This window comes from Sus scrofa, chromosome 4 (genome assembly GCF_000003025.6).
Source record: "Sus scrofa isolate TJ Tabasco breed Duroc chromosome 4, Sscrofa11.1, whole genome shotgun sequence".
NCBI classification, from domain to species: Eukaryota; Metazoa; Chordata; class Mammalia; order Artiodactyla; family Suidae; genus Sus; species Sus scrofa.
Window position 1 is genome coordinate 130,645,427 of NC_010446.5, and position 27,093 is coordinate 130,672,519.

General features: G+C 47.0%; 2 protein-coding genes and 1 long non-coding RNA gene across 6 annotated transcripts in view; 2 read left to right on the forward strand and 1 right to left on the reverse strand.

Annotated features, from left to right (window-relative positions):
- Positions 1 to 7,891, forward strand: BCL10 (B-cell CLL/lymphoma 10). Its single transcript, NM_001103213.2, is given in 3 exon segments — positions 1 to 72; positions 4,891 to 5,179; positions 7,412 to 7,891. Coding segments are annotated over 3 exon segments (702 nt in total). The 5' UTR covers positions 1 to 15; the 3' UTR covers positions 7,768 to 7,891.
- LOC106505545 lies at positions 8,033 to 14,423 on the reverse strand. Its single transcript, XR_001300083.2, has 3 exons — positions 14,110 to 14,423; positions 12,805 to 13,036; positions 8,033 to 12,715 (listed from the first exon to the last, which is right to left on the reverse strand). It is a non-coding gene; the product is annotated as an uncharacterized LOC106505545 (long non-coding RNA).
- Positions 14,498 to 27,093, forward strand: part of C4H1orf52 (chromosome 4 C1orf52 homolog) — a 30,172-nt gene continuing 17,576 nt past the window's right edge. The window contains exons 1-4 of one of the 4 annotated variants that reach the window (XR_297127.3): positions 14,499 to 14,826; positions 15,446 to 15,644; positions 20,994 to 21,116; positions 21,880 to 22,394. Coding sequence is in view for 2 of the 4 variants with exons in the window: in XM_001928145.5 (XP_001928180.1) it covers positions 14,548 to 14,826; positions 15,446 to 15,644; positions 21,880 to 21,953 (552 nt within the window). In the remaining 2 variants the exon portion in view is untranslated. Of the gene's footprint in view, positions 14,827 to 15,445; positions 15,645 to 20,993; positions 21,117 to 21,879; positions 22,395 to 27,093 lie in introns of those variants that run through there. The other 3 variants (XR_002343648.1, XM_001928145.5, XM_021090346.1) reach the window with 3 other exon arrangements.

The window sequence follows — 27,093 nt, forward strand, 5'->3', positions numbered from 1 at the left end:
TCCCCCGCCTCCGCCATGGAGCCCGCCGCGCCGTCCCTGACCGAGGAGGACCTGACCGAAGTGAAGAAGGACGTGAGTAGCACGGCCGGGCCCGGGCGGGCGGGCGGGGCGGGCTGCGTGCCTGCGGGCGACGGGAGCGGAAACCCGGCGGCCCGGCCCGGCCCGGCCCGCAGCTGGGGAGCAGCGCGCGGTGGGAGAAGCGGCAGGTCCGGGCGCCGCGGGAGCCGAGCCGGCATCGCGGGGACCTGGTGGAAGCGGTCCGACCCCTGGTGACCTGTGAACTCGCGTGTTAAATCAATCAAAGCGGGGCTTGGGTTTCTGGAACCTTGTTGGGTGGAGCGCTCCTTCACAGCCTCCGGCCCACTCCCCACCCATCCTCTGGCGCTTCCAGGGGTGGAGCTACGTTGTCGGAAGTCGGCGACTCAAGCTCGTCCTTGAGTCTGAGCCTTGGCTGCTGGCTCTCTCAGCCTGGAGCAAAAGCTGGACCAGGTAAAGCATCCCAAGCAGTGGAGCAAATATGTGAAACTTTGGCAGCGGGGGTTGAGGGAAGCTCAGCAGCTGAAAGCACGAGTCGGAATTCCCCTAGAAAGCAAACGCCCACGTATTTAAATCGGAGGGGCGAGGGGGAGGGGACGGGGGCCGGGGCCCGAAGGCCGAGAATTTATTTACAGGTGAACGCTGGAAACATTCGGTAGCTGCGTTATGCTCCGCTGCTTGGATGCTGCAGAAATGTACAAATCTTAATATTTATTCACCAAGAGTGACTTGTTTCTCTTACCCTTTGCTCTTAGTTGTTTGTTTTGCTTTGTGAGACTTGTATGAGTACCATTAAAATACTTTGTATTAATTCACATTTTAAAAATCAACATGAACTGTGTTCTCGCTTAGCGCCGCAGTGCTGTACAAAACCACCTTTGTGAAGTGGACAGGAAGCAGCTTTTTAAATGTTCCTGTGCTTCCTTTTCCCTCACCTGTGAGGTTTATCACACTGTACCCATAATGCAGAGTCGGTGTGACTCATTAGCAGAAGGACTCTGGTTAAGAGTAGGGCTTGTGCCTTAATTTCCTCCTTCAGCAGATAATTCTGGGGCGCTCACTAGATGGAAAGCACTGTTCCTCGGCCTGGAAAGATACCCAAAAATGACAGGTCCCTGCTTCCCATTCCCGTCAGAACTCGGATGTTGGTAACTACTAAAGAATGAGTGTTGTGCTGTTCAGGATTTGTGCCAGTAAAAGCATGAACTTCAGGAGGCAGGTGCTGCATCGCACGGTTTACAGTGTTCTAGCGTCATCTGTACACCAGCCTCTGAGGGGGATCGCTGTCTTTTCCATTTTACAGTTGACAAAACAGGTAGTGAGAGGTTGCAAGTGGGAGGTTCCAAAACCCGCACACAAACACAGATGTGAAGGGTGACTGCCAGGCCTGTATTTTTTGCCGTCAGCTCATTGACATTCTCCATCTCCAAGATTTCAGTGCACAGCCAGCTCTGAAATTCATAACCTTGGGGAATCATGCACCGGTTTCAGGACAGCTGTGAAAAAAATAGAGCTGCTCATTTTTTTCTTAGAACATTTTTTCACGTGATGGAAATGGTTTATGACCTTAGAAGGTTTAAAATTATCATACATATATTTGGCCTGCCTTCTTTCCCAAATCTAAGTGCTTATTTCCAAATAGTTGCGGGAAATCCAGTTTGATATCCTTCAGATTCCTCACCTTGTCTAAGGTTGATCATTTTATCATCCCTCCCTCAAAGCTGCTTGTTGTTTCTGCTGTTTTCTCTCTTGAAGAATATACAATCATCCCTCTGTAACTATGGAGGACTGGCCGCTGATACTAAAATCCATGGATGGAGTTCCCGTCATGGCTCAGCGGTAACACACCTGACTAGTATCCATGAGGACGCAGGTTCCATCCCTTTCCTCACTCAGTGGATTAAGGATCCGGCGTTGCCGTGAGGTGTGGTGCAGGTTGCAGATGAGACTCGGATTTGGTGTTGCCGTGGTGTAGGCCAGGAGCTACAGTGCAGATTTGACCCTAGCCTGGGAACTTCCATACGCCTCAGGTGATACCCTAAAAAGGCAAAAAAAAAATCCCGTGGATGGGCAAGTCCCTGGTAAGCGCTGTCCAGTTAGTCCTCCCAGGGATCGTGCCGTGTATTTATTGGTGATGACCAGTGGGGAATCTGAAGCTAGAGAGGCTGAGGAGCTTGCCCAGCTCCCACAGGAGATCGTGGCAGATGCAGGATTTGCACTGAGGTGGGCCTGGGTCCAGAGCCGTGCTCTTAACTTCTCCACTATTCTGCCATGTGAGAAACTTTATCCTTTAAGTTGCGGTGGAACACAGTGTTTCACATTTTTTAAAAATTAACAGCATTTCAATCTTAGTAGAATTCATCTCACACTCCAGATTTCCATTTTTTTTTCTTGAGCAATGAGACGTCTGATGATGTGTGGGGAGGAATTTGAGGGCTGTGGGGAGAGAAGGAAGAGGTACAGCGAGGTGTCTTGTTAGCAGTCCAGGCAGAGTACAGGGGACCAGAACTAGGACGGTGCTAGGGCTCGGGAGGGAGAGGGGGCAGATGAGAGAAGTGTCGAGGGCGGACTGGTGGGACTTGGAGGAAGGGTGATCCAGTGTGGCAAGCGAGTGAAAGGGGAAAAGCCCAGGACGAGTTGTCGGGGTGTATCGCGCGTCTGGACGGATGGCGGCCCTCCCAGGGGAGCCGAGAGCGTCCGAGGAAAAGGATGGGGACGCAGATGCGGCTTGGGGCGTGTTGAGTTTGAAGTACTGCCGGCATCTCTAGGTGGAGAGAGTCTTGATCATAGGCATTTTCAGGAGTCATCCACGCACAGGGGTTGGAAATTGCAGCAGTTGAGCTTTTCCAAGGAGACGGTCTTTTTAAGTCTGTGTTTCTCATTTGTTATCCCCACAGCTTAAATTCTCGCACTCAGCACATCCTGGGTAAGAGAGTTCAGCAGTCTTCTCATGTCTCCTTTGACCCGTTTTTGTTTCTCCCAATCGTCTGTAAAAGTCTTCTTTTCGCCTCTTATTTATAAACCTTTGATGAGGTCCCCCCGCCACTGCATTCCTTTTATGCTTCTAGCTCAGGCTTAGCCTCGATCAATTTCCCAGGTCCTGGAGGCAGAGTCAGTTGCCTGCTCTCTGCATCCCCAGTACTTGACCTGTAACTTTTTTCCAAGTTGTATCTCATTGTCTCCTGATCATTAGCTTGAGTTGATCATGTATTCTTCAGCTAGACCATGTGTCCTTTGAATGCAGGATTCAAGTCTTGTGCGTCTTTGCATGTCTTCGGCTCAGCATGTGGCATATTAGGCATTTAGATATGTGAAGTGTTTGTTGTGTGAATAAATAAATGAATACGGGAGTTGAGTGAACTGAGAACCAGGGGAGCCTTCACCTGATCTGCTTTTCTGCCACTGTGTTCTAGAGTACTTCAGAGAGTTTCCATTGCCTTTAGCTCATCATTGTCAGTGTGAGTCAAATTAGTCGTCATCGTCCTCATCACTAGCATTTATTCATCACTTACTATGTACCAGGCACTTTTCCAAGTACTCTGCATGTGTTAACTTATTCCTCATAACCCTCAGCTGAGGACACTGAGGCACAGAGGAGTTAAGGTCCTCACCCAAGATCCCATATCTTGTACATGGAGGAGCTGCAATATAGTCGCTCACATTGAATTATTAATGCCATTTAGGAGTTGCCTGGTGGTTCAGTGGGGTAAAGATCCGCTGTTATCACTGCTGTGGTGCAAGTTCAATCTCTGGCCTGGGAACTTTTTTTTTTTTGTCTCTTGTATTTTGAGGGCTGCACCTGTGGCATATGGAGGTTCCCAGGCTAGGGGTCTAATCGGAGCTGCAGCTGCCAGCCTGCACCACAGCAACACGGGATCTGAGCTGCGTCTGCAACCTACACCACAGCTCACGGCACCACCAGATCCTTAACCCACTGAGTGAGGCCAGGGATTGAACCCTCAACTCATGGATCCTAGTTGGATTCGTTAATCACTGAACCACGACAGGATCTTCTGGCCTGAGAACTTTTACGTGCCACAGAGGTGACCAAAAAAAAATTATTGGGACCTATTTTGATTTTCGGCTAATTAAGCCTCCTTAGGCACTTCTCTGGTGTAGACCTATTTATGTGTATTTTTCCAAAATCCACTCGTTTCTGTATTTCTTTAGTTTTTTCCAATATCCGCTATTCCTTTAGGTTCCTCCCTGTGCATGCACACGCACGCGCACACACACACACACACACACACACGCACACACACCCATTCTTCCCCCCTTCTACCAAGACTGAGTTTGATTATAGTCTTTCCAACTAACTCCACAGAGAGATACATTATGGGCCCTTTTAATTTAGGTCCTTTCTTGCTTTCTTGATTCCTTTCATGGTTTTACTCTAGGAAGGTAGAAAATTAATAACGTGAGAAAGTTAGAGACGTGACTCCTCTCGCTCAGTTACCTCTGTGGTCTTGACCAATCCAGAGGCCTTGCTGAGTGGTAGCTACCCGGTCCAGTGACCTCTCCCCTCGTCTGCTCCTGAAGGCCCTGGGCACGCCTCCCTCTGTCCGCAGACTCAAGCCCCCGCTTAGACCTGCCCGTCCTCGCAGTAGTTTCCTCCTGGCTTGTAGGTGGGAAGCTGAGACCAGAGCAGGACACATCAGTGACGAATATCTTGGCTGGGACCTGATTCTGTCTCCCTGGACCTTCATCTGATAGTAAAGCCCTCTCGGAGGCCTGAGCATCCTGCCTTCAGGATGCTCTCTCACCAGTTCAGATTCCTGACTGGTAATCAATCACCTATGCGATTTCCTTATGTGTTAAAAAAAAATGCATTGAGGTGTATTTTATGTCTTTCAGGCTTTAGAAAATTTGCGTGTGTACCTGTGTGAAAAAATCATAGCTGAGAGACATTTTGATCATTTACGTGCAAAAAAAATACTCAGTAGAGAAGACACCGAAGAAATTTCCTGCCGAACATCAAGTAGAAAAAGGGCTGGAAAATTGTTAGACTACTTACAAGAAAACCCCAAAGGACTGGATACCCTGGTCGAATCTATTCGGCGAGAAAAAACACAGAACTTTCTGATACAGAAGATTACAGATGAAGTACTGAAACTTAGAAATATAAAACTAGAACACCTGAAAGGTAAGGTATCTCAGAGATCCAGGAGATCACTTAAATGCAGCCACGCTTTTGATTTTTTTTTTTTTTTTTTGTCTTTTCTCCTTTTAGGGCTGCACCCACAGCATGTGGAGGTTCCCAGGCCAGGGGTCTAATCAGAGCTACAGCTGCCAGTCTACACCATAGCCACAGCAACGCCAGATCCGAGCCATGTCTGCGACCTACACCACAGCTCACGGCAACGCCGGATCCTTAACCCACGGAGCAAGGCCAGGGATTGAACCCGCAACCTCATGGTTCCTGGTCGGATTCGTTTCCACTGCACCACGATAGGAACTCCAGCAACGCTTTTGAAAGTAGAAGGCAAAACAAGATAAAAAGCCCAAAAATGATGATTTTGCTTTTATTCAAACAATTGAAGCTTCAGCGTTACATTTGATTTGCACGTTTTTGCCTTATTTGATGTCATTACATTGCAAAAGTGGAATATCACTCAGTGTTCTGTGTTTATGTCCCTTTAACAATATCGTTTAGAGAAAACCTAACTCTGGTGAAATCCCAGTACACACGGGGGTTCGTCTCTCAAGTCAGCAGAGAATGTAAGACTAAGGTGTTGCAAGTCCTCTCCGAACATGCGTACTGACCCAGAGAGCAGCCCGTCGGTGTCGACCTCTGGCAGACTCGGTGGTTTTTCCTCCTTCGAGATGAAGCACTTGGCTTCTGTGACTAAGAGTCAAATTATCCATAACTTGGAACACTAGAATCGCACTCAGTTGGGCGAGATGAGAGAAGCATGAAACAGACAAGGACAAAGGGAGTAGCAGATTCACTGCTTCCAGTTCACGCTCACCCCAGAGCACACGCTCATGGGCGCGCTGTGTAGACTCGTCTGCGCGACTTAAAGCCCCCTTTCTCTCCAGACCACCCACGCTCATGGGCGCAGTGTGTAGACTCGTCTGCGCGACTTAAAGCCCCCTTTCTCTCCAGACCACCCGGCCTGTCTCGTCTTTCTCTGCGGAGCACTTGGGGTAGAGGTGCCTGTGATCAGCTCCCTTCCAGCTGTCCCAGGGCTGGGAAACTGGAAATGAGCCTTCGGGCTTTGCCCGTGAGGGACGCATCCGTGTGCTGGAACACAGCCCAAGTGTCCCCTAAGCTGGACTTCAGAAAATAGTTTCTCTTGCGTGGAACAGAAATGCTGACTGTATTGTGAGGTTGAAAAACTGGTGGAAAAAGTGACAAACAAATGTACTTTGTAGACTCCGCAGGTTTTTACATAACACTTGTCGCCTCAGGAAGTTGCGTGTCTGCAGACAGTTGGGTTGACTCTTTGCTAAGCCTGACAAAGGTACATTGTGCTGTGTTTAGTCTCTCTACCCTCAGGTTAGCTGTTGGCTCTGCCCTTTGGATACGACGAAGTTCAGTCAGCACAGCCACTGTCATTTCAGTAACTGTTGCCTCGAGAACCTGGACATCGTCTGTTCAGCGTGAAGAGGAGGCCTGGGTTCTGGTCATCACCTTAGCGTGAAGCAGTCCTGCAGAGTTGGGCAGGCCTGACCTGCTCGGGGCTCTGTCTTGTCATCTCTCAGAGGGACCCGCCATCCCGGGTAACCTCTGAAATCCCGTCCCCTTCCAACACCCTGTGGTTCAGGAAGCAGTGTTGGAAGTAATTAACTCAAGGAATTTTCGCATACACCCAGTTAAATTTTGTTTTTACTGGGTAATTTTTGTGAATGTGCTGGGATGCTAAAAAGTATTTTTTTTTTTAATGATGAAAGCTACTTCTTATTTTATGAATAATTTTCAGGGCTACTCTATTTTTTTCCAGCTCCTTCGGGTGGTTAAGGATAAGTACACACATAACACAGAATTGTAGCATGTCATTTAACTTCCGGAGATTATTTCCTTATTTAGGAAATGTAAATAGGAGTTCTCTTGTGGCACAGTGGGTTAACGGTCCAGCGTTGTCACATCTGCAGCTTGGGTCACCGCTGTGGCTTGGGTTCGATCACTGGCCCAGGAACAGCCACATGCAGCCGGCACAGCCAAAAAAAAAAAAGAAAAGAAAGAAAATGTAAATAAGTGTACTTCATGATTATTGGAAAGAGCAGATAAAATAGGAAATGGATTGTGACAATTTATAAATTGCTATTTAAGTTTTTGCTGTGTGGTAACTGGCTTATAATCTTGAAATGTCCCAGCTGGGTGTGGACTGTTTTCTGGTTCCTCCTCACTTACATCTGAACAATTTTCTTGCAGGACTGAAATGCAGCAGCTGTGAGCCTTTCCCAGATGGCGCCACCAGCAACCTCCCCAGGTCAAATTCAGAGGAGAGTAATTTCTCTGACAAACTGAGAGCATCCACTGTCATCTACCATCCGGAAGGAGAATCCAGCACGGCCCCCTTTTTTTCGACTGATTCCTCTCTGAATTTGCCCGTTCTGGAAGTGGGCAGGACTGAACACCCCACCTTCTCTTCAACGACGCTGCCCAGACCTGGAGACCCGGGGGCGCCTCCTTTGCCACCGGAGCTGCGCTTAGAAGAAGAAGGAACCTGTGGAAACTCCAGCGAGATGTTTCTCCCCCTGAGATCACGTGCTCTTTTGCGGCAATGACAGCTGACTACCTTTTTCTTTATTTTTGATGATGACCAGAAAATGTGATTGATAAAATATAGCATCATGTAAAGTTGCTGGAGTGACTTACTAACTTTTGATACACGTCCCTTTAGCACGCCATGTAAGCATACTTTGTAAATAGACTCTTTTAGAATAAAAGAAGCATCCTTTTAGATAGCTAACGTCAGTCATGTTGATCATGGGCTTTTCAGTATTTTGTATTCTCAGTTTTAAGGTAATTTAGTATGTTCACTTTTTTTTTAGTGATTTAAGACTAACAGAGAACATTTCTCCACTTGAGAATAGTCGTGGCTGGGAAGAGTGTTTCTTTGTGCATTGTGCTAATAAGTTTCACAGTCTAATAGTCCCTTCTGACGTCCAGCGGTCCCCCCGGGGATGAAGCTGTTCGTATTCAGTGGTAAAGCCAATCTCTTTGGGAACAGCGCCAGTGAGCTGAATCCTTTCCCCACTCAGCGGGACCCACGGGCACATGCAGGGCCACCTTGTAGTTCAGAGGAGCAAGTAGTGGAGTTTGACCAAAAGATAACAATTTGCCAAAATACATTTCCTATTAAATCTTACAAATTTATTCTACTTTAAGATGTTCATATTTTTTGCTTTATTATTTTCATTCCTAAAGAAAAATCTTGAAATAACCTTAAGTTATTACATATAATTTGAGGGGACTTTTAAACATACTTTTTCTGTACTTTTCTTTATCCCTTTTAATGACTACTGTACAGTTGAAATAATTAGAACAAAATTGTGTGGGTATGAGACAGTTCTGCTTCTAATACTGTTTGGAACAAATGGGCCATTGAAGTAGATTTGTCTTTTTGTTCTATAACAAAGTTTGACTAATTTTTACACATTTATAAACCTGCTTTCATTGTTTTCATTAAATTATAATTCTGCCTATTTCCTGCCATCTGTCTCATAGATATTTCCAGCACTTGCAAAAAGCAGAGATGGAAATATGCTATTCAAAATAAACATATTTAAATTGTAGTGTTGTGTTTTGGAAGTTGCAACTTTTTCAGTAATAAATATCTAAAATTTTTTATATGTACCAATTTTTATAAGAAACATTACTCAAGTTGTGAGGTGGAGTTGCATTTCTGGATAGCCTGACAAATTTATCAATCATTAAGACTGGCATATTGGCTTTAAAAAATTTTTAAAGACTGGGTGATATTTTGTGGCATAAACATTGTCTAATGATTAGGGAGAAACATGTTTCACCTCCAGTGTAACAGTATAATAGCAAAAATAGTGGCATTATATTTAAAGAAATCTTTTTAAAAAGCAGAAGCAGGAGTTGCATAGTGGCTTACTGGGTTAAGAACCAGGAGTTGCTGCTGTAGTGTGCTGTGGCATGGGTTCAATCCCTGGCCGGGGAGCTTCTGCATGCCACAGGCACAGCCAAAAAAAAACAAAAAGCAGAAGCAGCTTTTTCCTTTCATTAATTAAAATTTGATATACAGTTGCTTTTTTTAAAGTAGATTTACTTGGAATCAAAGATCATAATTTAGATATGTTTTAGCACCTATAGTTAGAGTTTTCTTTCAGACTCTACCAGCTATGTAGGTAATAAAATTAAGGTTTTCATAAACTTAGGCTTTTGAATTTCCTGAATCCTCTGAAGTCAGTCTTTTTCCTTTAAACACTGCAAATCGGCTCTTGCCAAAAACAACGTTTGAATGACAGACTGACATGACAGGGCAGTTGGTTGTTAGACTGATTCACGCAGCAGTGGAAAAGTTACTTTTCACAGATACCGTATTATCACTTAATAGAAAAGCAACATATTTGAGCTCACTTTTTAAAAACTGCTTTTTAGAAATTTTTATTTATTAGAGCAGTTCTACCCTTACAGAAAACTTGAGCAGGAAGTATAGTTTCCACATCCTCTGCCCACTGCTTCTCATGCTAACATCTCGCATTCGTGTGTCCGCTTACTACAACTGATGAACCCGTCTTGACCCATTATCATTAGGAACCAAAGTGACTAGTTTACGTGAGGACTCGTTCTTGGGGTGGTACAGTGCTTTCTACAGGTGCAGACAAGCGTGTGTCCTGCACCCGCCCCGCCCTTAGCACATGGAAGAGCTGCACTTCCCTGAAGATCCCTCTGTCTCACGGATCCCTCCCTTTCCTCTCTGCCCCGCTTCCAGCCTCTGGTCTGTTTATTCTCCCAACTGTCTTGTCTTTTCCAGAATGTACGGCTGGAGTCATACAAGACGTAGCCTTATCTGGATTGGTTTCTTGCACTGAGCGCGTGCATTCACGTTCCCGCTTTCTGGAAGCGATGTCGTCTTTGGTCTGCGTGTTCTTAGTGCAAATGGTCAAATGCAGGCCAACGAGGCAGCCAAGGCTAAGGGCACTTTATCTTTTTGCTTTGATGTTTTTGGTTTTGTTTGGGAGTTTGTTTTGGTTTATTTTGATAAACATTTTAACAATTTTTACTTAGTCAATGATTAGTTCTTCTGTGATGGGCGGGTTTTGTCTCCTATTTAAAAAATCTTTGTCCCAATATCATGATGATAATCTCCTATGTTTTCCTCTAGAAAGCTGTTTTAGCTTCACAATTAGCTCTCCGATCCGTTACAAAGCAGTTTTGTGTACAGTAGAAAGTAGAACTCAGAGTCTTGGAGCTACTGGCCTTTCACCTAAGAAGCAGTGTGAAAGGAGCAGGACGCTTCTGGCTCTGCCCTTCCTGTGTCACCCGAAGTAAGTACGCTTGGGGCCGGGCGGGGGCCCAAGCAGCAAGCCCTCTGTGGTCGGTCCGTGTGATCTTAGGGGGCCTTTTCTGAAAGAAGAGCTAACTAAGCACAAACAGTACACGGATAACTAACTCCTCAGGTCCTCATCTGAACTTGCCCATCCATTTAATCATCAGACGTTGTCCTTTATTGCAGCGGTCCCCCAACTTAGCTGCCTGTTTCAGAGTCGTGCCGAGAGCTTTAAAAGATCCCAGGGCCAGGCTGTACTCTTACCAATTCAACCGAGGGTTCGAATCTAACCCTGCTGCTTCTAACAGGCAACATGGTCTGCAAACCACAACCTTACTGGGTGCCAGATACGAGCTGGGCGTCTCTGCACGTGTAAACTTGCTTTTAATCCTAATTACAACCCTGTAAGGAAGGCTTTATTGTTACTTTTTTTTTTCTTTTAACAGATGAGAAACAATCTCAGGAGAAATTATATGACTCAAAATCCCACAGCTCTTGAGGATTAAGATCTAGGGCTGTTTGATTCCAAGATCAGTGTTCTTTCTACAACTCCATGCTCTCTGATTAGTATTTCCTAAATAGCAGAAATGTAAGAGTAGAGGCTGTATTTTCACCCATTAATTCAACAATTATTTATTGCGTACCTATCATTCTAGGTGCTGGAGAGACAGTGATAAACACAACATAGTCTCTGTTCTCATAGAACTTTCATTCTGGCTGGACGAGCTGGTTCTAGTCGCCGTGGCTACCAAATGGCATATGGATGAGCTGAAGAGTATCTTGGGTGGAGAAGGGTCTGCGTCCGGGGGGACCTGCTGCCAAAGCAGCCACCTTTGAGCTGAGACCTAATCACAAGAAGGAAGGAGCCAGCGGCGTGAAGTTCTGGGGGGACGTTGAGGCAAAATTCACATCGAGTCCAAAGTCCTGAGGCAAGGAGTCCACACGGCCCCCAAAGGCTCGAGTGGCGGAAGCATAAGTGAGGGAGGAGGAGGGAATCACGGGCCGGGACTGGGACGGGGCGTCTCAGTTAGCGAGGATCCGTCGTGAAAGGGTTTACAAGCCATTGTGAGAAATTTGGGGGTTCTTCCGAGGTGGAAAACAACGGCAGGGTTGGAAAGAAGGGAGTGACTGAGTGCTCCTTGGTGGCTCAGCGGGTTAGGGGCCCAGCGTTGTCACTGCAGTGGCCCCCGAACTTCCACCTGCCGCGGCTACCGCCAAAAGTAGGGGAAGTGATATAATCCGATTTGTGTTTTAAAGTTCCCGGGGCTGCTCTCCGGAGAGTGGATTGAGGGGGCTGGGGGGAAGATGAGTAGAAGGTTACGCAACATTTCAAATCTATTCCTCTTCCTCCTCCTCACCGTGCGTTTCATGCGCTTCTCTGCGCTTCTTTAATAACCCAACCCCAAGCCATGACGTGACACCAAGCCCCGCGAGTGTCTGCCGCAGTGGGCCTTGGCGGAGGAGCCGGGTCCACGCTGGGCGTGGGAGGCCAAACAGGATGTGGATTGCACGGTTATCTCCAGCAGGGTAGCAAAAGTGGAAGCGCTCTGCTCTTCAGACCAAGTCGCAAGGCCAGGTCGGCTTCAGAGGAGCCGACACCGCCTGGCGAGGGAGGAGGGGCACACAGAGGCGGCGGGGTCGCTGGGAGCCAGCTTCGCACATGCTCTGCCGCAGGTGTGTGAAGTCTGAGAGACTTGCGAAGGGGCCGGGGGCACAGAGGCCATCGCGCAGGGACCCGCCAGGGCCTCTGCAGAGGACAGTGCTCTACACAGGTCTGCAGGCGCTGCCAAGGAGCCCAGCTCCCAAATCTGCGGTTTCTTGACTCTCCCCCCTGCCCTCTGCATTGGGCCCCTTTTTGTTTGTTTGTTTGTTTTCTTTTGTGGCCACCCCGTGGCATCTGGAGTTCCCGGGGAAATCAGATTCAAGCCGCAGTTGTGACCCATGTCGCACTTGCGGCAACACCGCATCCTTGATCCACTGTGCTGAGCCAGGGATCAAACCTGTGTCCCAGTGCTGCAGAGATGCCTCCAATCACCAATCCCATTGCACCACAGTGGGAATTCCTGGGCCAGTTTTTAAAGCCACAAGATAAGTGTAGTTATCTTCTTAGAAGGTCAGTTTTGGAGTTCCCTGGTGGCTCAGTGGGTTAAGGATCTTGCACTGTCACTGCTGTGGCGTGGGTTCAATCCCTGGCCCAGGAACTTTGGCATAGCCTAAGAAAGAAAAGAAAAAAAAAAAAAAAAAGAATCTCAGTTTTACTCAATGATAAGCACTTTAAAATATGTATTAGACATTTGCATACCTTTTCAAGATATTATACTAGATTCCAAAAAAGGTTATGCTCCTGGGGCTTTGGGCTGAAATCTATCACCTTGACCTCTGGAGGGGCTGGAGACTGAGGTCGGCCGCATGGGGATCAACCGAGTCTACAGGACCAGTCCCCGGCAAGAACTCCCGACGCCAAGGCTTGGGCGATCCTCCCCTGTGGGCTTCGCATGTCTTTGCAGCACAAGTCAGCACGGTCTACACCTCCGCTGGGAGAAGAAGACCAGAGTTGTGCATGGGGAGGGATCCACACTCTGCCCCCACACGTCCTCCCGCGGCTGATTTTAATCCTTGTTCTCTACAACGAACCATGATCATGAATAAAGCAGCATTCAGTGAGTTCTCTGAGTGCTTCTAGCAAATTATCCAACCTGAGGATGCTCTGGGGACTCCCAAAGTGCAGTTTCCTTTGTCACTTTCCTCTGTCACCTTAGGTACTTGGGTGGAAATTTCTGAAAAACACTCAGACCTACACCTTCATAAATTATTATAATCCACAATATGTTTTGATCTTCTATGCAGTGATAGGCACTGAGCTGGGTACTAGGAATATAAAAACAAAGCAAAATCCACCTCCCCTGAAGAAGTTCACAGACATTGTGCTATAGGACTGGGAAAGAGAAGTGAATAAAACAGACACATCCTCTGCCTCCTGGAGATGAGTGCATCATGGAAATGAACAGGCATCCTTAAATGGGACCTGTGAACACCTACACTACACCAACTGTACTGCCCTCATTCGGGTATCATTCCCTCTGAGCTCACCAGGAGGAGTCAAAGATTTCTGGTTTCCTCGGTGGCTAGGCACAGGTCATCTACTAAGAGGGAACACAAATGCAGAAACAAATTGTAAGAAAGACCAGTTGCTGACCCTTAAATGGACATTTGAGACCCCAGTACAATCTCCATATGGAAAGTTTTAGAGCCAAGTTGAGGTCCAGTCCAGAACTTGGGGAGGAGAGATGGGAGCCGGAGACCTAGATTTGGGAGTCACAAGCATGAATGCCTTGGAAAGGGATGGTCTGACCTGCACCTTTGTAACACCTCTACAGATCGTTAGTGAGTATTGCTGAACGATGGTATGATATGTTAGAAAACACCATCGTTTAAGGGCATATGGCACAAAGCAGGCTGACAATAAATAAGAAGCCAGAGAGTCTGGAGGACCCCCGGAGTGGAGCGGATGCAATCCGAGAGCAGTTCCATCAGGGGGCTGCTCAAGGTGCGCTGGAATGAGGTCAAGCAGGAGAGGATCAGTGTGGAACTTGATAGGTCCACTTACCCACAGAGCTATTCCAGGACGACTGAGCAGAAGCATCCAGAGGCATTTTGTTCTGAAGAAGAGATGCAGCGGGATCAGAAAGCCTGGACTCTCTGGGCAAGGGCTTTAAGGTGGCGGCGAAAAGACGAAATGCTTAGTTCTGAGCCTTTAATAAAATCTTACTGACCGCTGAGCGTCTGCTTGGGACCACGGACTCCGGACCTGCGGGTCTCTGCCCAGAGCTGGGTGGAAAGGGCTTTAGCAGCTCAGGCCTGGGGGTGTGCGCGACCACGCCTCCAACCCGCCTCCCGGCGCGCGCAGGAACGCGGCGCAGCCGCCAGGGGGCGCAGGTCCCGCCCCCTTCCGGGAGACGGGGCGGGGCCGACTGAGGGGAGGGCCCTGGAGCGGCTTCCGGCTTCCGGCTTCCGGCGGAGCCCGCCCTCGACCGGCTGGGCAGTCATGGCTGCGGAGGAGAAGGATCCCCTGAGCTACTTCGCGGCCTATGGCAGCAGCAGCAGCTCAGGCTCCTCGAGCGAGGAGGACAACAGCGAGCCGGAGGAAACGAGTCGCAGGGCCCCGGATCCGGCGACGTCGGCGGGCGGCTGCGGGAACCTGGCGGAGAAGCGGCTGCCTGGCCCCGACGAGCTGTTCCGGAGCGTGACTCGCCCGGCCTTTCTCTACAACCCGCTCAACAAGCAGATAGACTGGGAGCGGCACGTGGTCAAGGCGCCGGAGGAGGTGAGCTCCCCGCCCCCGTTTCCCGAGCTGGGTCCCGGCCTCCCCCTCCCGCAGCCCCTTTGGGGACCGGCTTCCGTCCCCCACACGCAGTCACCCCGCGGGATGCCGCACGCCCTCGCCGCGTCCAGCCCTGGGGAGCCCGGGCCCCTGCCCCAGCCCGGTGGGTGTCGGACCGGCCCCGCAGCCCCGCCCCTGCCAGGAGACCCGACCTCCGCGCTCGGTGCCCCGACCCCGCGCGGCGAGCACTAACGGTGGTGACTCCCCCGCCCCCCGCTGCAGCTTCTCCCCGAGACCCCTTCCCTTTGACGCCGAAGTGCCTGCGGTGCTGCCTCCAAGACAGTGTCTGCTGCAGCCTCCTGAAGGGGTCGGCCTTGGCGTAGTATCTCTGAGACTGGATTCTTCCTTGGTAACTAAAAGTTATTAGCTTTATTCGTCTAGGGAACCCTTTGGCTTTTCACTTAGCAGTATTGTGAATTTGATGGCAAAGTGTGTCTTTAAACCTTTAAAAAAAAAAAAAATCAGCCCGAACGCTGAGCGCACGGCAGGGAGGTGCATGTGTCCATACCGATTCTAGGGACCTCGGTTCGTCACAGTGCTTCTTCATGTGTTTGCTCAACAGCCTCCAAAGGAATTCAAAGTTTGGAAGTCCAACTATGTATCTCCTCCGGAGACCTACTCTGCTGAGAAGAAACCTCCGCCTCCAGAGCTGGACATGGCGATAAAATGGTCTAACATATACGAGGACAATGGTGACGATGCCCCACCGAGTGCTAAGAAAGCTAGGCTTCTGCCCGAAGGGGAGGAGACCGTGGAGTCAGGTAAGGAGAGTCAGGCTCGCTGGTGACACCTCTTGATCCCTGTGGCAGGTTTTAAAAGGAGGAGCTATTGAATGATTGGAACTTCAATCCAGTGAGTTAGCGACCACATTATGATGGCCTTTGGATACTTTTCGCTATGTTTTTGAGAAGAGTCACGTGTATTTGACTTTGAAGTCTCTCCTATCTCAGCAGTATTTGCTGTGTTGTAGAGAAATCATAGAGTGAACTCTGATATCTCAGCCAATAGTGTGTGTGATTTTTGATGGCCTATTAGAGGTGCATGAGTTATTCCATGGACTCTTTGTGATGGTTGCAGTTGTGAAGTGCTGAAGGCTTCATTTTATGTCAAAACAGTTGTGCTTTACCAAAAAAACCAATAACAACAGGAGTTCCCGTCAGGTTGCAGCGGGAACGAATCTGACGAGGAACCGTGAGGTTTCGGGTTCAGTCCCTGGCCTCGCTCAGTGGGTTAAGGATCTGGCGTTGCCACGAGCTGTGGTGTAGGTCACAGACCCGGCTTGGATCTGGCGTGGCTGTGGCTGTGGCTGTGGCTGTGGTGTAGGCCGGCAGTAACAGCTCTGATTAGACCCCTAGCCTGGGAACCTCCATGTGCCGCAGGTACGGCCCTAAGAAGACAAAAGAACAAAACAAAACAAAAAAACACAGTTGTGCCTTAAAGCCAAAATGAGTGTCACAAAATGAACTTGCATGAGTATCATACTACCTAGGAATTAAAAATGATGATAAGGTAATGACTTCCTTGTGTTGCCTTAGTTGCTAGTACCACAACTCCATCTCTTGCTTGGAGGGTAAGTGGTCCCAGCAACCTCTGCTTGCATACCTGTACCCACTCCACCCACTTCATCCTTGCCCTGCAGCTCATCTGATCTGACTGTGTATCTCACTTGCTTAAACCCTTTCCCAGCAACGCAGCAGTCAGCGCTAGGCCCTGCCTGTTCCTCCAGCTTCATTTCAGATGCCCCTCCTAGCACCTGAAGAGTGTAAATTTTCAAAACTGAGCCGACCACACTGTTTCATGGTTCCGTGCCTTTCAGTATGTGTTACACCTCAGTCTGGAATGTTCTTCTCTCCCTCTTTGGTCAGTAAACCCATCCGTCCTTCAAAGTCCAACTCTAAGAAAAAACCTCAGGTCTGGCCTTCCTCAGGTTGCTTATGTGTCCCACGCTCTGTGCACACGCACCTCCCACCTCTCTGCTTCACAGCCGCATCCAGGTGTTAAGTTTGTAGTACATTGTATTCAGTGGATCTTCGGATGAAAGGGTGTGCCATTTTTAAGCAGATTTCTGACCCTCCCATAGGACAGCTGCTGCCCTCGCAGCTCCTTTTACAGCTGTGCAGAGGATTGTGTTTGCTTTGCGAGGAAGGGTCACGAATCAGAAGGGATCACTCCAGATTTGACTCTGCCTTTGCTTTTCACTGACTTCCCGGTGTGAGTAGGGAGTCGCTAGTGAAAGCATATCTTTAGTAAATGACATCTTTTTGGAGGCGCCAAATGAAGTGAATGTCGAAAATAGCTCAAAACACTTATATAAATTACCTTTAATTCTTAGAACACCTTGTGAAACCAGATAGTGAAATGTGAAAATGAGAGCTTATGTGACTCGTCCAAGGTCACACAACTAGAAAATGCCACACTCTAAAATAATATCTTCATACAAATTTTCTAATTTATTACTCTTAGCAAGCTAGTTCACAAGTTGGTACATGATCCATTATTACTATATTATAGATAAGAAGATAATCTCGGGTTAAAGAATTTGCCCAAATTCGCACAATTTAGAAGAGGCAGAAGAGGATTTCAAATTCACATCTTTAGGAGTGCCCGCTGTGGCGCAGTGGAAACTAATCTGACTAGGATCCATGAGGATGCAGGCTCAATCCCTGGCCCTGCTCAGTGGGTTAAGGATCCAATGTAGCCGTGAGCTGTGGTGTAGTTTGCAGACGTGGTTTGGATCCCGCATTGCTGTGGCTGTGGTGTAGGCTGGTAGCTACAGCTCCAATTGGACCCCTAGCCTCCGAACCTCTCTATGCCATGGGTGTGGCCTTAAAAAGACAAAAAAAAAAAAAAAAAAAAATCAGATCTTTAAATGGAAATGATGCCTTCTTAAACTGGGGATTCTCTTGGTGTTTTCCAAGCTAGAGTGCTGGAGAAATAGCTGTCCCGTGGGATAGCAGTAAAGCCACTGGAGTCAGTGCTCAGTCCAGGCCGTCGTAGGCTGCTGCTCTCCTGTCTCTGTCCCTGTGTGGACAGGTGAGGGTTATATATCAGGGCCAACAAGGGGGAAAAAATCACCTTTCTTCCCCGAGCTTTGCCTTTAAATGTCAGATAGGAGGAAATAATGGCCAATCACGCTGCTGTTCCCGTAAGTGATTGTGACCTTTTGACCGGGTGATGGGTCCCCCGTCAGAAAGGAGAGGTTGGCAGTAGTGAAAACCAAAAGTACCCAGTGCGCAGTCAGCTTAAAGCTGGGTCGTAAGATTACAAGATAATACTGAAATCTTCAGTTTTGACATTAATGTTGGTTATTGAATGGAACAGTTTTATTCTTGTAATAAATAAATACCTTTTCAGAAGTGATTTTTGCCATTTCAAACTCCCATACCATGTTCACAAATTGAGTTGCCCAGCATCTTCTTTTTTTTTGTTTTGTTTTGTTTTGTTTTGTCTTTTGTCCTTTTAGGGCCGCACTCGCGGCATATGGAGGTTCCCAGGCTAGGGTTCTAGTCGGAGCTACAGCTGCTGGCCTACACCACAGCCATAGCAACATGGGATCTGAGCTGCATCAGCGACCTACACCACAGCTCATGGCAACACTGGATCCTTAATCCACTAAGTGAGGCCAAGGATCAAACCCACAGCCTCATGATTCCTAGTCGGATTTGTTAACCACTGAGCCTCGATAGGAACTCCTTTAACTTCTTTTTTAAAAACTCATAAAATACCTTGTGTTAGAAACCCCACACACTCTTAAATTATCTCATTTTTTGATTATCAAATTACTTTGTTTTTGCTTTTCTTTCTCATTTCCTGCCCTTTGGCCTTTTTTGCCAGTTAACGTCCAGAGAGAAGAAGCTGGGAAAAATTCACAACTCGCCATAGAGTCTTGCTACTTACTCACACTTCTCGTCTAGTGGTTGTAAAATGTAGATCAGTAAGGCTCAGATACTTAAATTATAGCTTAATTAACATGCGATTAGTCTTTTCTTTTCTCTTTTGTCTTTTCAGGGCCGCACCCCTGGCATATGGAGGTTCCCAGGCTAGGGGTCCATGGGAGATATAGCTGCTGGCCTACACCACAGCCACAGCAATGCAGGATGCGAGCTGTGTCTGCGACCTACACCACAGCTCATGGCAACGTGGGATCCTGAACCCACTGAGCAAGGCCAGGGGTCAAACCCGAAACCTCATGCCTCATGGTTCCTGGTCAGATTCGTTTCCACTGTGCCACGGAGGGAACTCCTTTTTTTTTTTTTTTTTTTTTTTTCCTTTTGTAATTAATCTTGAAAGCCTAATTAAAGTAGCTAATGCTTGTGGGGTTTTTTTTGTTTTTTTTTTAAGAATTTAGAAAGTTACTTTCTATGAGTAAGTAAACGTGTTTACCCCCGAGTGACATGAATTCTGTAACGGAAAAGCTGTTTCCTTATCAGGGCATCTGTACTATGTATGACAGAGTAGAAACTCAGTAAAGTTGGTGAAGGAACGTTTCAGGGCTTTTTTTAAGGCAATGCCTTGTTATATCACTAGGTGGCACTAGCTCTTCTGTTCAGTTACTGATAGGATGGTCTTTTCCAAAAGTCAGGCATGATGATAATTAAATTCCAGTTAAACAAAGACCAGGAGTTCCCGTCATGGCGCAGCAGGAAACCAATCTGACTGGGTTTTGGGTTGGATCCCTGGCCTCGCTCCGTGGGTTAAGGATCCGGTGTTGCCGTGAGCTGAGGTGTAGGTTGCAGACGCGGCTCGGGTCCAGTGTTGCTGTGGCTGTGGTGTAGGCCAGCAGCTGTAGCTCCGATTAGACCACTAGCCTGGGAACCTCTGTATGCCTCGGGTGCGGCCCTAAAAAGCGAAAAATAAATAAATAAAAAACAAAGGCCATGGCTCTTTTAAACTGTATGTCATACCTGTTGGTCCGTAGAGCAAGTGTTTTATCTTACCGCCTACGTAAGGCTGTGGCGCTCTGTGAAATATGTGAATAACATCCCTGCGCTGTGCTTGAAGATGCATCACCTGCTGTTGCTACTCGTCATTGTCCACGTCACAAAAAGTGTCAGGAGTGTGGCACAGTGAGCAGGAGGGGTTCGAAGGCTTCATGTTTTAAGGGTGTTTTTCCCATAATGAGTTTGTGATCTGAAAAACAAAACAAATGAACACAACAAAATAGAAACAGACTGGTGGATACAGTGAACAAGCTGGTGATTGCCAGAGGGGAAGGATTCCGGGGGGGACAGGCGAAATAGGTGAAGCAGATTGAGGTACAAACTTGCAGCTATAAAATGAGTCGGTCGCAGGGGTGTTACTTAGAGCATATGGGGATGCATATAGTGATGTCACACTGTATGGGGACAGATGGCAGCGAGACTTACTGTGGTGATCATTTCATAATGTATAAAATGTCAAGTCACTATGTTACATGCCTGGAACTAATATTGTGTGTCAGTTATGATCCAGGAAAAAAAAGAATAGTGACAAGCTTCCCTGCCTCTGTCAGGAAACCACCAAGAAATAACATGTCAAAATGACCATGAAGTCTTTTTGTGTATTAAGAATTAAAATTGGCATTGTTAGTTCTCATAACTATTAATAATAAAAGGGAAGTTGAACTGCAAAAAAAAAAAGTTTATGCTGTGGTATCAGTGGTTTCCCAAATTTGTTAATATGAAGTCCCTTTTTCAGCATCGCAATATTTCAGAGCCACCACATGGTAGTTACTAAACTTTGAGTGTCTGTTGATTGAGAAAGTAAGATCAAAAGTGCAGTGAATTCAGTAATGTACTTAAAATGAATTTGTATTTTATAAATCATAATGTCTTCTATGTGTTATTTATTCCATCTGCGTGGAGTTCTTAAAATAATGCCACACATTTGTTCAGAGAGCTGGGAATTAGCACTGAGACTGTGCTACCCTGCATTTTATTGAAACTTACAGTTGAATTGCTTTAATCGAATAAAGGGGCCCCCGGTTTTAGGCTTGACAGTATTTTATTTATAATTTGGAGAGTTCCTGTGGCTACAGATGCTAATAACGTCTTGGAAAAGTGTAAAGGACATGGTTTTAATATGAGATTCTTCTCCACCCCTTCCTCCCCCAAATTCTCCATACTCTGAAGGAGGGGAAGATGGCTGTTTTTCTGTGGCCATTGGAATATTATGACCCTCCTAGGAACGGGTGAGAAGGTAGAACTACCTACATAGGACAGAATTGAAAATACAGTTTCAGAGAAGATCTACCTGTGAGTGCTTTTAACTTCACGTGGCAGGGTGGGGTGGGGGGGGTCGAGGGCCGAGCTAGGGAGGGGGAGTTGATTGTGGGAGAGAACGCAGATTGGAAGGGAAAGACTAGCTGATAGCCACTTAATAATGTCATGGTTAAATTGACATTCTTTCTTAATGAGTAGATTATACATTTAAATATTCACAATGTTTATCCTGTAGAATATTTGAGAATAGCTTTATCAGGACAAATCTGACTTTATGATTTTAAGCTACCTTAATATTAGCACTAAAGGATCGCTATGAATTTTGTTAACACTACAACTGAAAACAATTCCTTATTTTTGCTTGCAATATAAAAATCAGAGTTCTGGAGTTCCCGTTGTGGCTCAGTAGAAATGAATCCTGTTAGTATCCATGAGGTTGCGGGTTCGATCCCTGGCCTCACTCAGTGGGTTAAGGATCCGGCGTTGCCGTGAGCTGTGATGTAGGTCACAGATGCAGCTGGGATCTGGCGTTGATGTAGCTGTGGTGTAGGCCAGTGGCTACAGCTCCAGTTCAGTCCCTAGCCTGGGAACCTCCATATGCCTCAGGTGCGGCCCTAAAAAGAACAAAAAAAGAAAAAGACAAATCGGAGTTCTAAAAGTTATTTTTTATTTTTTATTGGGAAACTGAAAGGAACATTAGTTGAGGATGATGATTTTGGTATAGAGTCAATGAAATTTTAATGCATTAACAATTTTTAAAAATTACTGATCGATACTTTTCTTCTCCTGTTTAAAGATGATGAAAAAGACGAGCATACTTCTAAAAAGCGCAAAATAGAACCAGGAGAACCAACAAAGAAGAAAAAATAAATAGAAAACAAATGACAAGAATTTTTGGACTGCGAAACTTGTTGAAATGGTCCTTTTCGACAGATTAAGTTGATATTGTAAATTATTATGAAACAACATCTTCATGAAAGTTCATGTTAATTAACTAGTAAGTATTGCTGCAGGAACCTTCCACTGTAGAATTCATTTTTTATTTAAAAATATGTATTTAAAACAGATGGTATCTTGTGATTGTGACACTGACAACACTTGGAAGTGTTCTTGCTGTCACAGAATTGGTGACACACTTGGAGAGTTTTGTCCCATGTTGACATACCGATGTTCTATGAACCTTTTATAAAGGAATATATTTTTAAAGTAAATGTAATGTACTGTGAACTCGTAGGTGCTTTGCAACAGTGTTTGTACAGTGTAAATAGATCATGGAAATAAAATTGCCATTGTTACCAGTACTGCATAACAGTAACATTTGAGTATTTGTAAGAGGTGCCCTCTTTGCCTGTGACCCCCTGGTAGTAGGTTCCCGGGTAGGGGTGCCCGGGTCCCAGGTGGCTTGTGCACGTGTTCGCTCTGACTCTCAGCCTAGTCAAGCAGGTATTTATAGCCTCCTTTTATAATAGATTGTCCAGGTTACACAGCTAATGAACAGTGAATTTGATTCAACTCAGGACACTTGAACCCCCAAAACATTTGCCAGTCAGAATTTGGTCTTCTTTTAGGAACTGCAGTTTCCATCTCTTCCGGGTACTTGTCTGTGGTAATCAGTGATCCTACCCACCCCCGTGTGTTCTGGCGCTTCTGCCTTACGTGACATGACTGTTGCTTAATTTCCCGGTAAACTAGTAAGCTCGCCGAAGACAAGGGTCTTCCACAAAGAACTGCCAGACGTAGTGAATAAAAACAGAGAAGACTTGGTCAAATTTGAATTTTAGACAACAAATACTGTTGAGGTATATGCAATATTTGAGACAAACTAAAAAAAAATATTTATCTGAAATTCAAAGCTAACAGAGTGTATTTTATCTGGCAACCCTCCTTCTGTGTGTTTTCTCTATTTCCAGCTATTTTGATGCTTCGCATATAATAGTAACATCCGCAGGGGTTACTTATAGAGACAGTAGTCTTTGACTCCTGTGGTCTGAAATGCAGTGCAGTTATTTGTAGTATTTGAATGATTCACAGACAGGAGAGGTCACATGCCGCGTTGATCTTTTCCGTGACACTCGTAAGAGACCTTGCCTGTTTCTTGGGAGACAGGAGTTGGAGTTCCCACTGTGGTTCAGCAGGTTAAGAACCCGGCTTCATGTCTGTGAGGATGTGGGTTCCATCCCTGGCCCCGCTCAGTGGGTTAAGGATCCGGCGATGCCGTGAGCTGTGGTGTAGGTCGCAGACACGGCTCGGATCCCGCGTTGCTGTGGCTGTGGTGTAGGCTGGCGGCTGCAGCTCCCATTTAGTTGAGAACTTGGGTCCTGAAGTCTATGAAAGGCATTAAAAGTGTGCCAGTCACAGTGTTTTGTGTCCTGGGGAAGGACGTGAGAGTATACCGTGGCTCCCGCTGTATCGTAAGCTCACAAATCCCCCTCTGTGGCTGCTTGTCCTGTAGGTTTATAAGTACGGGAGCCCCAGAACTGAAGTAACTGATAAAGCAGGAAAGCTTCGTTTAAGGTCGAAGCCTATGCGCACGAATACTTGGGAGGCAGTGATTACCACGGGCAGCACCAACGAGTAAAGCCTGAGTCCAGTGTGACAGCAGGTGGACTTACACTTAGGTTGTGATCCCCAAATCTGGAAGTAGCTGTAGTCTGGATGCATGTGTTAGTGAAACAGCACAGACTGTGTGAGATACTAGAAGATGTGAAAAACTAGCATGAAAATAAACCTCACACAAAAAGAAAAAAAGCCCAATAAGCCACTGTCTGAAAATCTTCTTAACCTCTTTTTACCACTCATTGGTTCAACTCCTAACTTACATCAGTCAGTCAGTGATGGAGAACAAAAGCTAGATCGTCCCTAGCGGATCTTTGAGCCTCCTTTCTAGAAGGTAGCACAATGAGGGAAGGGAGAAACTAAAAGCCCTTTTTCTTGGAGGGGATGAGTGGTCTGATGTTGTGGACAGACAGGTAGTTGCAACACTCGGGAGATTATTAAGCAGCTCCCGGGAGACGTGCACATATGCAAGAACGGGTCACACCAGGGCTTTGGTTTGGTTTCCATTCTTGGCATGTGTCGGTTCCGGGGGTAGGGATCAAACCTGCACCACAGCAGCGATCTGGGCTACGGCAAGGACAACGCTGGATCCTTAACCTGCTGCACCACAGGGGAACTCCCAAATCAAGCCAGCTTTAATTTAGGGGGGAGCACAGAATTTAGGAAGCAAGCTAAATATTTTGGGGCAGTCGGACTTAGCCATGTGTGTTTTTTTGGTTTGGGTTTTTTTTTTTTTTGGTTTGGGTTTTTTGTTTGTTTGTTTTTTGTCTTTAGGTCTACACCTGCAGCATATGGAGGTTCCCAGACTAGGGGTTGAATTGGAGCTGTAGCTGCTGGCCTACCACAGCCACAGCAATGCATTGTGGGTCATATTTTAAAATTCAAAATATAAATAGCTTTATAGAGTTTTATGGAAAACATTATAATTGGAATCAAAAGAATATTACTGAAAAAATTTACCTGCTTTTTAGTCATTAAAATACTAAAAGCACTTGGACTGACTTCTCATCCTGATCCTTAGTGGTAGGTTTTATCGTTTCCAAATTAGAGAATGAAAAAGAGGCCCATCGAGATGAAGCAGCATCACCCATGCAGTCTGATCCCGTTCGTGCATAATTTATGGAGTGTCTGTTGGCTGCAAGGGTTATGATAAGAACAAAGGACTCGTCCTCATTTTGGCAAAATCACATTGGCGGCTGTGGGAGGGTGGATGTGTCGGGTACAAGGCAGAGAGACTGGTTGCTGCGGAGCCAACAGTGGTGAGTGAGCGAGCGAAGGCCCTGGAGAGGAGGAGGGCTTTGAGAGGTCGAGAGCGCTTAGTTGCTTATAATGGCTGAGAGGGAGGCTTCCTTTTATTGCAAACTATATATTTTAATGAAGATGTGAATGCAGCAGTGCCAGTGTGGACAGGACCTATACCTTAAACACGTTGCCATATAATTGAGTTAGAGACAAAGTGATGTTTGAAAAAATGTAATTGTTTCTATAGGTATCTGAATGAGCTCAGCACTTTTTTTCCTTTTTTTCTTGGCTGCACCTTCAGCATACAGAAGTTCCTAGGCCAGAGACTGAACCCGTGCCACAGCAGTGACAGCACCAGGTCCTTAATCTTCTAGGCCACCAGGAACTCCTTGGCAACTTTGATAAGTCAAAAGCTTTGACCAGCTCCACAGCTGGGCTTTATTTTGGATGTTACAGTTTTGCATCCACAGTCAACTGCTTTCACACAAACACACACCCACACACACCCACCCGAGTACGGAAGTTGCAGACATTCCTACAAAAAGGTGTTCCACTCGTAGCAAATGCTTTGGAATCTGCATTAAATTATCAAGTTTTCTGTCTTCATCTCCCTCCACAGATAGTTTTCCCTATGTGAGGCATTGCATTTGCTTTTTTTTTTTTTTTTTTTTTTTTTGTCTTTTGTCTTTTCGTTGTTGTTGTTGTTACTATTTCTTGGGCTGCGCCCGTGGCATATGGAGGTTCCCAGGCTAGGGGTTGAATCGGAGCTGTAGCCACCGGCCTACGCCAGGGCCACAGCAATGCGGGATCCGAGCCGCGTCTGCAACCTTCACCACAGCTCACGGCAACGCCGGATCGTTAACCCACTGAGCAAGGGCAGGGACCGAACCCGCCACCTCATGGTTCCTTGTCGGATTCGTTAACCACTGCGCCACGACGGGAACTCCGCATTTGCATTTTAGTGCAAGAAGAAAGACACAAGAAGCATTTGTGTGTAGCGTCAGCAGAGGACAGGCTCTGCCGGGTGTGTTCATTGACTGGCGGGGTCCCCAGCACGCAGCAGGCTCCGTGTAAGTGCCTAGTCCCTCAGCCCCTCCTCGGGGTGAGTCCCTAGGGGCTTGTGTGTTCAGTTATGTGAGCCAAGAAGTCTTGAGAATTTAAACCAGTTTAAGTTTTGTGTCCTTTTCGGTCAAAAGTGTCCTGATGGCTGTGACACTTCTCTCCCTTTGGGCTTTCTGCAGGCCCTGCTCTCCTGGGTCGTTTCCGCTCTGGCTCCTTCTCTTCCAGCCGCCCTCAGAAGCCAGGTCTGTTCCTTGTTCTCCCTCTCTGCCCTGCTTCTTGACATGTCAGCCAAGCTCACGGCCTCCAGTCAGGAACACGGAGGGTTCGCTGGGCTGTAGCTTTTCCAGAATGCTCCTGTCAGGCCCTTGGTTTGTGTGTGTAACCATGCGTTTCTGCTTGGGGCTCAGAGTCCCCTCACCGCCTCCGTGCCCAAAACCAAACCAACACATGGAGCCAGAAGCCGCACCACCTCCCTGTGACATTTCTGGTTGATGGCATCGCCGTGAACCGAGAACCTTCCCTCTGCCTGAATTCCCATCGCACGGGTTTGGTCAGTAAGTCCCCCGGGTTCCCTGCCTTCTTTCTGATGCGCTTGTTAATCCAGCTCTAACGAATCATCTCCGGCTCCCCGGATACGCTATTTGGTTCCATCCCTCTGCGCCTTCGCTTATCCCATCTGCGCAGCCTGGCCTGGCCCTAACCTGTCTGCTTAGTGAACCTCTTCCCTCCAAGGAGTGGTTCAAGGTGTCCCTTCTTTATGCACCCGTCCTGGGCATCTCGGAACCAGAAGCTGCACCTGTGCGTGGCTTTTCCCATGCTCCCTCCCTCCCTCCCTTTTCATTTTGGCAAAGTGAGAGAGCGCCAAGCCACAGACTTTGCCTAAAATGTCTTTGGCATTTCTCTAACGTCTGGCCTGCGTTTGTGGTCACAGCATGAGGGTGAGGAAGGGCCTCTGCACCTTTCCTGTCTTTTCCAGGCTCATAGGCAAGCCCAGGAAATGGGAGGTTTGCAGGCTGGATTTGAAAAGTCATTTCCTGTGTGTCTGTAATATTTTGGTTCCAGGGTCTGGAACTCCTGTTCCTTTCCCCGTGTTTAGCATTTTCTAAAAAAGGAGAAGAAACAGGATTTGGTGCCTATCATTGAAGTAAAA